Consider the following 12871-nt stretch of genomic DNA (forward strand, 5'->3'; position numbering starts at 1 on the left):
TAAAATCCAGGCTAAAAATGTACTTATCCAGGGCTTCCCTGGTGGCGCGGTGGTTGAGAGTCCGCCTGCCGATGCAGAGGACATGGGTTCGTGCCCTGGTCTGGGAAGATCCCACATGCCGTAGAGCGGCTGGGCCCATGAGCCATGGCCTCTGAGCCTGCGCGTCCGGAGCCTATGCTCCGCAACGGGAGAGGCCACGACAGTGAGAGGCCCGTGTACCGCAAAAAAAAAAAAAGAAAGTACTTATCCAAGACAAAGAACATACAGGACCAGGCTTCCAGTAGTGTCTAACAGCTATAATGTAGGAGGGATAGAAAACTTGCATTTCAATTTTTATCATAAGTAATAACAATTTAGGGGAAAAAATCTTCCACAGCATTCTGCTATGAATGTCACCCCCAACACTGTCTAACATTCTTGGAACACTGTTACACCCAGCTCACGTCCCCATTCATTCACACTACACAACTAGCAAATTATATACACACTTCAGTGTCAAATCTATGACTAGATTCTCCACCAAGAAAAAAACACACTGCAAAGAAACTACTTAGCTAAATCTAAATCAATGGCACCTGGAGAGGAATTTTTATTTTTATATTATTATGCTGCTTAGTTATGACATACTGATAAAAAGATATTGAAATATTAATGGCCCTTCTGAAAAAGTAATCATGATTTCAAAACAAAATCAGAGTTTTTGTTTTCACTGATGGCATACTACTCCACCTGTTCTTTGATTTTTGTCCCCTCCATCTCCCAAAACTTCTTACAACCCCTCTTCCTTCTTTTTATATGCTCTCCTTGCTAAGTCTTTTAAAATTATCCTTTTCCTGGATCCTCCTATAATACCAATCCCTACCAATTGTTAATGCAATCAACAATTTATTTCAAAGCAGAAAGGGAGTCCCTGCCTCACTACCTCTAGGCTAATTGGTGACCCTCTGCCCAGGGCTAAAAATAGCCACAGCTGCTAATTCATGGTCAAATTATTTTTAGGTTTGCATAAAACCTAAAACACATACACCCAGGTCTAAAGACAGCAGGTTGACTCCAATCAGCAAAAGCAGGTGTTTATTATCTGAAGAGCAATTAAACACTGTATATATTCACATTACCTTTTTATGTCCCATATTACAGGTTTCTGAGCCTGTTTTCAAAACCACTTGGTCTTCCTCTCCTATTAAAAAATTTTTCTTCTCAGCCTATGTAGTATAATCAGATTTCTGAAATTATGGATCAATGGCAATAGAATTTTCCTTACATAAAATGACAGATGCACAGCTAAGAGAATGCTGTAAAATCTTATTTTTTCCCACTGACATATAATGAAAGGAGTGATATATCCCTAGGAACTAAAAGAGCTTATTTCCTTAATTGTTAGTCCCACACACAGGGTCAAAGAAGCCGTGTGCTCTGGCCGCTATTATGAGTTATTTTTAGTCTGGACACTGACAGTACCAGAACAGGCCAGAGACGACATCAAGCTGCTCGGCAAGGCAGAGACCCCAAATTTTGTAACTTTGTGCTTTTGGTAACATAATGAAGTTATTTACTTTATAAATTAGGATGTTAAATTTCTCACATTGAGTTTTATTTTAACAAGGCCTGGATTTCCTCACAGATATGCAACTTCTCTACACCCAAAATACTGTGAGTTTAATTTATGCTCGTCTTCATCGCCCAAAACGGGTCAAAAGTCAAAAGCCTGATACCTACCCTTGCAGAGCTTACATTACAGTGGGGACAGGGACAAACAAGTAAATATATATGTAATTCCAAATTGTGATAAATCTTAACAAGGTAAACAGGGTAGAGTGATGAAGAATGACGTAAAGGGGAGAGAGGAAGCAATCTTGATAATCAAGGAGGTCTTCTCTATAGAGGTGATGTTTAAGGTAAGTGAGAAGTGAAGTATGAACAGAAACCAATCAAACAAAGTCATTCAGTCAACAAATATTTATTCAGCATCTGTATCTGCCAGGGTCTGTTGTAGGGGGTGGTTACATGACCACAAATCAGACAGATGGCATCCCCACCCTCAAAAAGCTGACATTCTAGTGAGGGGAACAACAATGAACACATTTTTTAAATATGGTAAACTTAGATACTAAAAAAATACTATGACTAAGATAAACATGATAGTGCCTAAAGGACTGGGGTGTCTTTAGTTTGTCATCATGCAGGGCCTCTCTCAGAGGCTAACAATGAACTGAGATTGAATGAGAGAAGGCAGCAACACAAAGATCTGATAAAAAGCATTCCAAGCAGAAGGAACAGGTGAATAACAAGGGCCCACAGATGGGAATATGCTTGGCATGTTCAGGAGAGGAAAAAATGACCACAGTGGCTGGAGCAAAGCTGGTAAGAGATGAGGTCAGAAGGGGCAGTAGCCAGAAACTGGAGTTTTCAAATTCATTTCTGTTGAAATGGGAAGCCTCTGGAATGGAGTGGTACTTCAGAATGCTTAGTCTAGCTACACTTGGGTGGGTTAAGGGGGATCTACAGGGTATGTACAAAGGTCCTAAACTGGAGAAGAGCTTGCCATGTTCATGGAATTGAAAGGAGATCAGCTGTGGGGAGAGACTATATATACAGGGAGCATAAAAGGAGGTCAGAACAGCGGGCAAGGGACCACTCTGTAAACTGTGGAAAGGAGTTTGGATTTGGAATTTCGGCTTTCATTCGAAATGCAAAGGAAAGTCAAAATGGTTATAAATAGGGGAAGGAATGACAACCATGATCATATTTATATTTGAAAAAGGTTACTAAGGCTGTTACCTGGGAAAAGTACTGGAAGAAGGCAAAGGGGAAGTAAGGACCTGTTAGAATATTAAAAGCCTACTGCAATGGTCCAAAGAATAGGTAATGGTGGCTTGAACTAGGGGGTAACAACGGAGACATCAGATTGTATTTGGATTCTAGACATATTTTAGAGATAGAATCAACAAGACTTGCTAAATTGGATGTTGGGGTTAAGGGAATGGGAAAACTCAAAGACAGCTCCCATGTATCCGGCACTTTATGTAGATAAATGTTTAATTTCTCTACAATATGATACTAACTGGTTTCTGGTAACTGTGCTGATGTTAAAATCTGCTGCTGGTACAAGAGACAAATGTTGACAGTAGCAAACATTTCTGACCCCCCCGCCAAAAAAAACCCCAAAAATAACAACAACAACAACAAAAAACCGAAAGAAAAGGCAGACTTAAAGTAACTCACTATGACTGCTTCCCTGGCAGGACCCACTACTCTACGGAAAATGTAGATAGCAAAAGACGCTTCGGTAGAAACTTTCTAGAGATCTGGGATTTTAAAAACCATAGCTAGCTGCTTCTCAGCCAAACAAGCTACTTTCAGGCCCACATACAAGTGCCTTGGACAGGTGAGACCCTTATGTAACAGTTAAACTAAAAGATTCCTAGAAAGAAATGAGTGAAGACCATTCGAGTAAGAAAAATAAGACAAAGCTTTAGCACAGACTAAAGAAAGTTTCCAAAATTAATATTCAATCACAGAACAATTTTTCATGCTGAAACAAGAACCTGAATATATTCATTCAAACTAAAGAGAGATAAAAATCACTGTGCTTTTTAGTAGCAACTGGAAGCAAAGTACTGAAGTTGAGAATAGCATTTTGAATTTTGGTATCATCGTAAGTTAATAGTAATGGGGTTTTTCCTCCTAAAAGCTTTCTTCAATCACTGCAGCATATCCCAGCAGATCTCTTAACCTGGAGCTACATGACTTTTTTCTCCCTGGAATAGTAACATGCATATCAACTCAAGCAAAGAAAACAAAATCAGCTGGCCTAATGCTAACCTCTTGAAAACTATTAATCACAAATTTTAACCAGTCACTCATTCCTAATCTTTACAAGAAAATGGATATTTAAAATTAAAAGCAGGGCTTCCCTGGCGGCGCAGTGGCTAAGAATCTGCCTGCCAGTGCAGGGAACGCGGGTTCGAGCCCTGGTCCGGGAAGATCCCACATACCGCAGAGCGACTAAGCCCGTGCACCACAATTACTGAACCTGCGCTCTAGAGCCCGCAAGCCACAGCTACTGAGCCTGCATGCCTAGAGCCCATGCTCCGCAACAAGAGAAGCCACCGCAGTGAGAAGCTCGCACACCAGGAAAAAGAGCAGCCCCCGCTCGCCACAACTAGAGAAAGCCCGCGTGCAGCGATGAAGACCCAATGTAGCCAAAAATAAATAAATAAAAATTAATTTAAAAAAAAAGTAGTCGGGCTTCCCTGGTGGCGCAGTGGTTGAGTCTCCGCCTGCCGATGCAGGGGACACGGGTTCATGCCCCGGTCCGGGAAGATCCCACATGCCGCGGAGCAGCTGGGCCCGTGAGCCATGGCTGCTGAGCTTGCGCACCCGGAGCCTGTGCTCCGCAACAGGAGAGGCCACAACAGTGAGAGGCCCACGTACCACAAAAAAAAAAAAAAAAAAAGAAGTCAATTGCAAAAAAATTTAGAGATTTAGAAAATTAATTTAAACTTTTCTTATTATCTAATAAAAAAATTTAAACCAAAAAAAAAAAAAAAAAAAAAAGTAGTCAATTGCATACATGAAAACCTAAACTACATCAAATTTTCCTTCTAAAGTGTTATAAACTCTAAATTATAAATGTTGCCATTTCTCTGCTATACTTGATTTTATAGGTACTCTAGAAATCTTTTCTAGATTAATCTTGAAGGCTACACTGGAGGACTTATTATTTCAAAAGAGCACCTTCTGAGGAAGGCTCTCTTTTTAAAAACAAGCATTACGTGTTACTCTTTACTTCTAAAAGCTACAGAAACTAAAATGGTAAGAGGAGGGAAAAATGTTTAAAGCCACAGGTCAAGAAACAGAAGGGAGAGTCTGTGGAGGACAGAGTGTAGGAGGAGGAACAGGACATATTCAGTAGGGCAAAGGTTTTATATATTGTATGAAGAAAAATATGTCTTAAAAAATATTGTTTTGTACGCTCCTGTGTCTGTCATATACACACACATATACATGTACATGTATATTGAGTCACAGAGTCACAATGTAAAACGTATCTTACCTACTGTCAAAAAAGTTTGAGAATTATTGGCTTAAATAATAATTGTATCCCCTATACAGAGGGGATACAGTTAAGAAGAGAGCCAATCAGTCTGGCAAGGCCTAGGAGGGCGCTTGAAACACAAATGTTATATAGGGACAAGGTCGGAATAAGACGTGAGGGGCTGGTTGAAATTCAGAATAAGTAATTGACATCCTTTCCCTTGAGATCACATTAATTATAATGAAATAGAATATGAGGCATTTTTCATTTGCTGGGTTATTTCCCAGTTAAAGAAAAGAAAAAATCAATGATCATCAAGTGGGTTGTGCTTCAAAGAGAATCATTAAATTTAGGAAATGCTTTAAAATGTCTAGATTTTATTTAAATTTGTACTAAATTTTAAAGATGTTATAAAGATTGTACTTCTAATTACATGGTCAGGTAATGAAGACATTCTGGTTAGACATACCCGACTTCTAATTATACCTAACTTTTTGAAACTGTCTTTTGGATTCTGGGACATTGTTCTCTCCTAATTCTCCTTTCTAACTCTCCAACTATGGGTTTGCAATTTCCTTTGCTAACTTGTTCCTCTGCTCAAAAATGTTACCATTCTTAGGGTTCTAGCCTCAACATGGGAGATCCCCAAATAATAATACCTACGATTTCTTGAACATTAATTATGCACTGGAGACTGCTCTAAGTGCTTTACATGTATCACTAATCCTCATAACCACTCTATGGTATGTCCTATTACAGTAAAACCAAAGATTAACATGAATTCATATTTAACACAACTGTTGACTGGCAATGAAGAAAGAAAAACGATAGTTACTGAAAAGAGCAGCAAAATCAATTAACAAACTACTATTTACAGGAGGCAGTATAGCAATTAAGAATGTCACTCTCAACCCTACATTCTGAGCATGTAATGCATCCCAGCTCTGTTATTTACATGCTGTATGACCTTGGTTAAATTATTTCAAAATGCCTCCATTTCATTATCTATAAAATAGGAATAACCCAAGAGAAAAGAAAGCATTTGCCTATACAAAGATCTGTAGCAGCTTTATGGTGAATAAACAAGTTATGATTTATCTTAACAATGGAAAACTACTTAGCAATAAAAAGTAATGAACTTATTGATACACATAAAATCATTGATAGTTTTCAAAATAACTATGCTGAGTAAAGAAGCCAGACCCCTCCCCTCAAAAAAGACAAAGAAAAATAACACATTACATGACTGCATTTGTATACAGTACTAGAAAATGGAAACAGGTCTATAGTGACAGAAAGCAGAAAAGTGGTTGCCTAGGGACTGGGGATAGGAAGGCAAGATTACAAAGAGGCTTAAGGAAACTTCTGAGGTGATGAATATGTTCATTATCTTGACTGTGGTGATGGTTTCACAGATTTATATATATGTCAAAGCTTACCAATCTGTATACTTTAAATATGTGTAGTTTATCATATGCCAGTTATACCTCAATAAGGCTGTTCAGGAAAATTTTTTTAAAAAAGGAATAATATATCTCTCACAGGGTCATTGTGATCACTTAATATTCACTGAAAAATGCTGCTATTATAATTTTAAAGTCTATGATTCATACCTGAATACAAATTTAAAGAATTTTATTGTGCTTCTATGGGGCAAATCCTATACAAACTAATGAAAATAATAATGCCTAAACTAACACACCATTGTAAAGCAATTATACCCCAATAAAGATGTTTAAAAAAAATAATAAAAAAATAATGCCTATAAAAAGTTATAAACACATTAAGTACATTTTTAGCTTAAAGACTCTCCAAACAACAAAAAGATTATATTAATTTTTATATAGTGTTTCTGAGCAAAGTATTGTGCTAAAGGCATTACCTAGATTATTTCATGTAATCCTTATAACAATCTTTTGAGATAGGTGATATTATCTCCATTTTACATATGAAGATATAAGGGCCTCACAGTGGTATGTAACTTACCCAAGTCCATATAAGTAGAAAAGGTAAAACACTCAAGCCAGATCTCACGGACTCCGAAGTCCATGGCAACAATTTTTTTTTTTACATCACTGAAAGAAGGTCACCTGACTACTGGCTTAGAATGGGAAGTTTCCTAGAATTTAAACAGTTGACAAGGAAGGAGTTCACTGCCTAACCTTCAGGAACTTAACATTCTACTACATAAAGTGAATAAATTAGCATTACTTACCATATCTGTAGCTTGATCTTCTTTCCTTGTAATTCAACTGTTTTGATCTTAAAGTCTATTCCTACAACATAGAAAAAAAAAAAAGGTAAATCGTATCTATGGCTCTGAACATGGCTATACTAAAATTAATTGGTGTAAAAACACACTTTCAAAATTTGTTTGTTTGGTTCTGGAAATTTACTATATATGCAATTCTGAGCAAAAGTGTCCAACTGTAAACCTGTGTGATATAAGATCCAAAACAGTAGAAGAAATAGTTATATACAGAGATTTTATAATTAGGAAACTAAAAAAATATTTTTTAATATCTAATATTTTAATGCAAAAGAATAAAAAGATTGTTTCCTATTAGCAAAAAACATACCCTTCACTAGCTTCCAGAAAAGAATACTACCAGGGATAAAGAGGGTCGTTTCATAATAATGAACAGGTCAATGAATTAGAAAGTGTAAAAGTACTAGATGTTTATGCATCTAGTAACACAGTGTGTCACAGTACATGAAGCAAAAGTATTATAGGTTCCCCAGGATCTGTCTGCTCTTTAACTAACTAAAATCTTCAACTTGGCCCTTTCAGTTTGTTTCCCATACCCAATTAAAAGAAAAAAAGAGGGCCATTTGTCTGACACTTACAAACCTCAGACTATGTCTACAGCCCATATTTTTGTTTCTCTAGGAATTACTGAGAAAATCGTCCTAAAATGACCTGGTTGTCAAGAACAACTCTGAACAGGACTGAACAATCCCAGTTAGGCATAGAATTTGTTAATTAATCTTAATGACAAACCTGACAACCAATACTATTTCAGAAAACTTTCCTGAATAGAAGTGAAATTAGGACAGTCTGAAAGCTCTAAACCCTTTGTGATGGAAACCAGGTAACACTGGAAAACTTCCAAGAATTTAGACTGTTTTAAGCCATCCACCTAACTGTTCAAGACAGAAACCTCATCCTAGAGTCCATGAGTTTCCCTCTCCATCTCATGTTGTCTATCCTCAAAATAATTAGCAGCAGTTGAAGCAGTTCTTCATTCTTTTCTGCACAAAAACTCTGCTAGTGTTCCTACCTCTCCGGCCACTCATCAATTTTCATTATTGATTCCTCCTCATCTAACTTTTCTAAAAATTGGAATGAACATCTTTTCCCTGATTTTATGGCTTTAAATTCCATATACACACTGGCAACTCTCAAATTTTATATCATAGCCCAGACTGCTCCCCTTAACTCCAAACTTAAGATACCCAACTGCTTACTGGCTATCTCCAAATCTCATCTTTCACAAAGACTAAAAGCAAAAGTCCCTAAAATAGTCCATAAGGTCTTACACATTCTGCCCACCTCCCCCCTGTTCACTCTGACCTCAGCATTTTCTATATCATCTTTTTTAAAAAAAAATTTACTTATTTATTTATTTTTTAAATTTTGGCTGCACTGGGCCTTCACTGCGGCATGCGAGATCTTTAGTTGCAGCATGTGGGCTCCTCAGTTGTGGCAGGCGGCATGCATGCAAGATCCCGACCTGACCAGGGATCAAACCTGGGCTCCCTGCATTGGGAACGTGGAGTCTTACCCACTGGACAACCAGGGGAGTCCCAGCATCTTCTATATCATCTTACTCTGATCTAGCTAACAGTACTGGCTTCCACAAGTTGTTCCACACACAGGTCAGGCAGATTCCCACCTCAAGGCCTCTGTATATACTGTTCTCCCATCCTGGAATACTTTCTTCTCCATCAGAGCTCCTTCCCCTAGCTAACATATCCTAAGCTGCAACTTTTCCTCATGTCCCTTACGGCATGTCCATTACCTGTTAATACTCCCTTAACCCTATTCCTTACTTTTTAATCTTTAACATTCCTTAAATATACTGTATATATTTACTTTTTCTTTTTCTGCCTCCCTTTGCCAAATATAAGATCCAACAAGGGTAGGGATTTTTATCTGTTCGATTCTATTAAATTCCCAGCACCTAGAGCTATGCCTGACATATAAGCAGGCATTCAAGAAATCACTGTTGAATAAACAGATAAATGACATTTTCTAGAGAAAATAAAAGGGTCCCTGAGAAAAGACACAGATACTTCACCTTTAGGGTGAAACTCACCACTTGACAAGCTCCACACTTGCCTACTTAGCTTCCAGTCAGCTTTTTAGAGCTTCAGGCAAAAGCATGAAGGACAAAGTTCCAATGAGATATCAAAATAAAAAAGCAAAAACAAACAAAAAAGGAAACCTGGAGGAAACAGGGGCAATACAGAGGAAAAGATATAGTTCTTTTTATCTTCTCAGAACAAGATGGGGGAGTGGGGGGAAGAAACAGTAATCTGAACTAGAAAACTCCTGGAAATTAAAAAGGCAGAAATAATATACTCAACAGAAAGGCTGTAAGGGAAAATTAAGATCTCTCGAAAAATACAACAAAATGACAAAGAATGAAATGTATGTGAGATATGACAAGTCAAAAGATCATACCAGGAGATCTGACATCTAACTCATAGAAGTTCAAGAAAGAACAGAGAAAATGACACACAGAAAATAGTAATCTAAAAATTATGCAAGAAAACTTAACAGAATCAAAGGAATCTATTTTAGACTGAAAGACTCACCTAGTGCCTAGCATAATGAATAAAATAAGATCTATATCAAATTATATCATCATGAAATTTCAGGGCTAAAGATAAATTTCAGGAATAAAGATAATATTATAAAAGCTTGCAGAGAAACAAACCAGGCCATATTAAACAATCAAGAATAACAACTCTTGAACTACTCAACGGCAACACTAGAATCCAGAATACAAAAAGGTAAATAAAAAGTATTCTTGGGGGCTTCCCTGGTGGCGCAGTGGTTGAGAGTCTACCTGCCGATGCAGGGGACACAGGTTCGTGCCCCGGTCAGGGAAGATCCCACATGCCGCGGAGCGGCTAGGCCCATGAGCCATGGCCACGGAGCCTGCGCGTCCGGAGCCTGTGCTCCGCGACGGGAGAGGCCACAATAGTGAGAAGCCGCGTACTGCAAAAAAAGAAAAAAAAAAAAAAAAAGTATTCTCGGGCTTCCCTGGTGGCGCAGTGGTTAAGAATCCGCCTGCCAACACAGGGGACATGGGTTCGAGGCCCTGGTCCGGGAAGATCCAATATGCCATGGAGCAGCTGGGCCTGTGAGCTGTGGCCGCTAAGCCTGCACATACGGAGCCTGTGCTCCGCAACGGGTATCAAAAAAAAAAAAAACAACTTTATAAGCCCTAGAAAACTTTTTGATACAAGTTAAAGATTAGGGCAAAATCAATAACTCAGCTGCCAAGAGAAGCTAGGAAAACCTATCACCCTTTAAGATTCTGCCAGGAAGAATCAGATTCTCCTGCAACACTATCATTTGTTAAATTACCACAGACTAGAGCAAAATCATAGGGTTTGATCCAACCAGCGATTCTTTTCCAGATTTTGCTTACGTAAAAATATACTAGAGGAAATCCCCACTTTTTACAGATTCCTGGGACCCAGTTCAAAGGAGTATTTCAATTTACCACAGTCTAATTCGTTTATCAATTTTCAGTTGCTCAGGAAAGTGAGAAACAATATCAGGCAAAACATTTGCCTTAATGATGTTGCACCATCCAGTGGCAAGAAAAGTAACTGCAACTTCTAGTCATTATAAATATCAGTTTTCCAAAGCTTGGCTTCTGAGGACACATCAATAGTAATTAATGCAGGCAGAAACAGCCTATATAATAAACTCCAGATAACCAAAGTTCAACAACTTATAGCTAAATGATCTATATCTGTGGTTTTTAACAGGTGAAAATCAAGTGTTTTCACCACACCAGGAGAGGAAATAGGAATCGCATACCTACAATCCTTTGAATGTAGCTTAGGCTGAAATTTAAAAGACCTAGTCGTAGCTCTGTCATTAAGAGCACAAATTTTGAAAAGGCCATTTTCCATAATGGACATCTCCATATGGATGCGAAAATGGAGAATGCAAAAAAGTTCCCTCTAAAGATCCTTTCATTTAATAGTAATAGCTTAGTAAACACTTTGAGAATTTACAATGTGCCAGGTACTGTTTTAAGCCCTTTGCAGAGATAACTCATTAAGTCATCAGAACAATCCTAGTCCATACTATTATTTCCATTCTACAAATGAAGAGTGAAATAAAAACCAATAGCAGCAGCAAAAGAAAAATCAATTAACACTAATATTCACTGGATAATTAAATATTGTAAGCATTTCACATATACTATCTCATTTAATATTAACAAAAATCCTCTGAGAAAGTACTAATATGCCTATTTTATTTTACTTTGGCTGTGCCACACAGCTTGCAGGATCTTAGTCAGATCAAGGATCACACCCAGGCCCCGGCAATGAGAGTGCCAAGGCCTAACCACTGGATCGCCAGGGAATTCCCCTAATATGCCTATTTTATAGAAGACAAAATATACAGTAATTTACTTAAGGTCACAGAATTAACAGGCGGCAAAAACCAGGACTCAATTCCATGTCTGTTTGATTGCAGACCATACATGCTCTTAACCTATTTTCTACTGAGGTAAAATTCACATAACATAAAATTTACCATTTTAAAGTGAACAATTCAGTATATTCGCAACATTGTACAACCAGCACCTCTATCCAGTTCCAAAACATTTTCATCATCTCAAAAGGAAACTCCATACCCATCAGTCAGTGGCTTTCCATTTCCCCTCCCACCACTCCCCTGGAAACCACCAGTCTGCATTCTGTCTCTATAGATTTACCTATTTTGGATATTTCATATAAATGAAAGCACGTAACGTGACCTTTTGTGTCTGGCTTCTCTCACCCAGCATAATGTTTTCAAGGTCCATCCACATTGTAGCATGTATCGGTCAGTACCTCATTCCATTTTATGACTGAATAATATTCCATCATATGTATATACACCATTATCTGCTTATCCACTCATCTGTTGACGGACATTTCAGCTGTTTTTGCCTTTTGGCCTTGGTAAAGTGTTGCTATGAATATGCATGTATATGTGTTTATATGAGTACCTGTTTTTAATTCTTTGGGGTATATACAAGAAGTGGAATTGCTGGGTCATATGGTAATTTTGTTTAACTTTTTGAGGAACCACCGTTTTCCACAGCAGCTGCACCATTTACATTTCCACTAGCAATGTATGAGGGTTCAATTTTTCTACACATCCTAACCAATGCTTATTATTTTCCTTTTTATAAGTCATTCTAGGGGGTGCATATTAAGTGGTACCTCACTGTGGTTTTGATTTGCATTTCCCTAATGACTACTGATACTAAACATCAGTTCATGTGCTTGTTGGCCATTTGTATACCTTCTCTGGAGAAATGTCTATTCAAGGCCTTTGCCCTTTTTTTTTTTTTTTGCGGTGTGCGGGCCTCTCACTGTTGTGGCCTCTCCTGTTGCGGAGCACAGGCTCCGGACGCGCAGGCTCAGCAGCCATGGCCCACGGGCCCAGCCGCTTCGTGGCATGTGGGATCTTCCCAGACCGGGGCACGAACCCGTGTCCCCTGCATTGGCAGGCGGACTCTCAACCACTGCGCCACCAGGGAAGCCCCCTTTGCCCATTTTTAAATCAAGTTATCTTTTTGTTGTTGA

At 38.3% G+C, this 12871-nt stretch overlaps 1 protein-coding gene across 1 annotated transcript in view; it reads right to left on the bottom strand.

Annotated features, from left to right (window-relative positions):
* Positions 1–12871, bottom strand: part of RAB10 (RAB10, member RAS oncogene family) — a 74368-nt gene that overhangs the window by 17554 nt on the left and 43943 nt on the right. The window contains exon 2 of the mRNA XM_024764434.1: positions 7257–7317. Within this exon, the coding sequence (XP_024620202.1) occupies positions 7257–7317 (61 nt within the window). The remainder of the gene's footprint in view (positions 1–7256; positions 7318–12871) is intronic.

This window comes from Neophocaena asiaeorientalis, unplaced genomic scaffold (assembly GCF_003031525.2).
Source record: "Neophocaena asiaeorientalis asiaeorientalis breed wild unplaced genomic scaffold, Neophocaena_asiaeorientalis_V1.1 scaffold345, whole genome shotgun sequence".
Classification (NCBI taxonomy): Eukaryota; Metazoa; Chordata; class Mammalia; order Artiodactyla; family Phocoenidae; genus Neophocaena; species Neophocaena asiaeorientalis.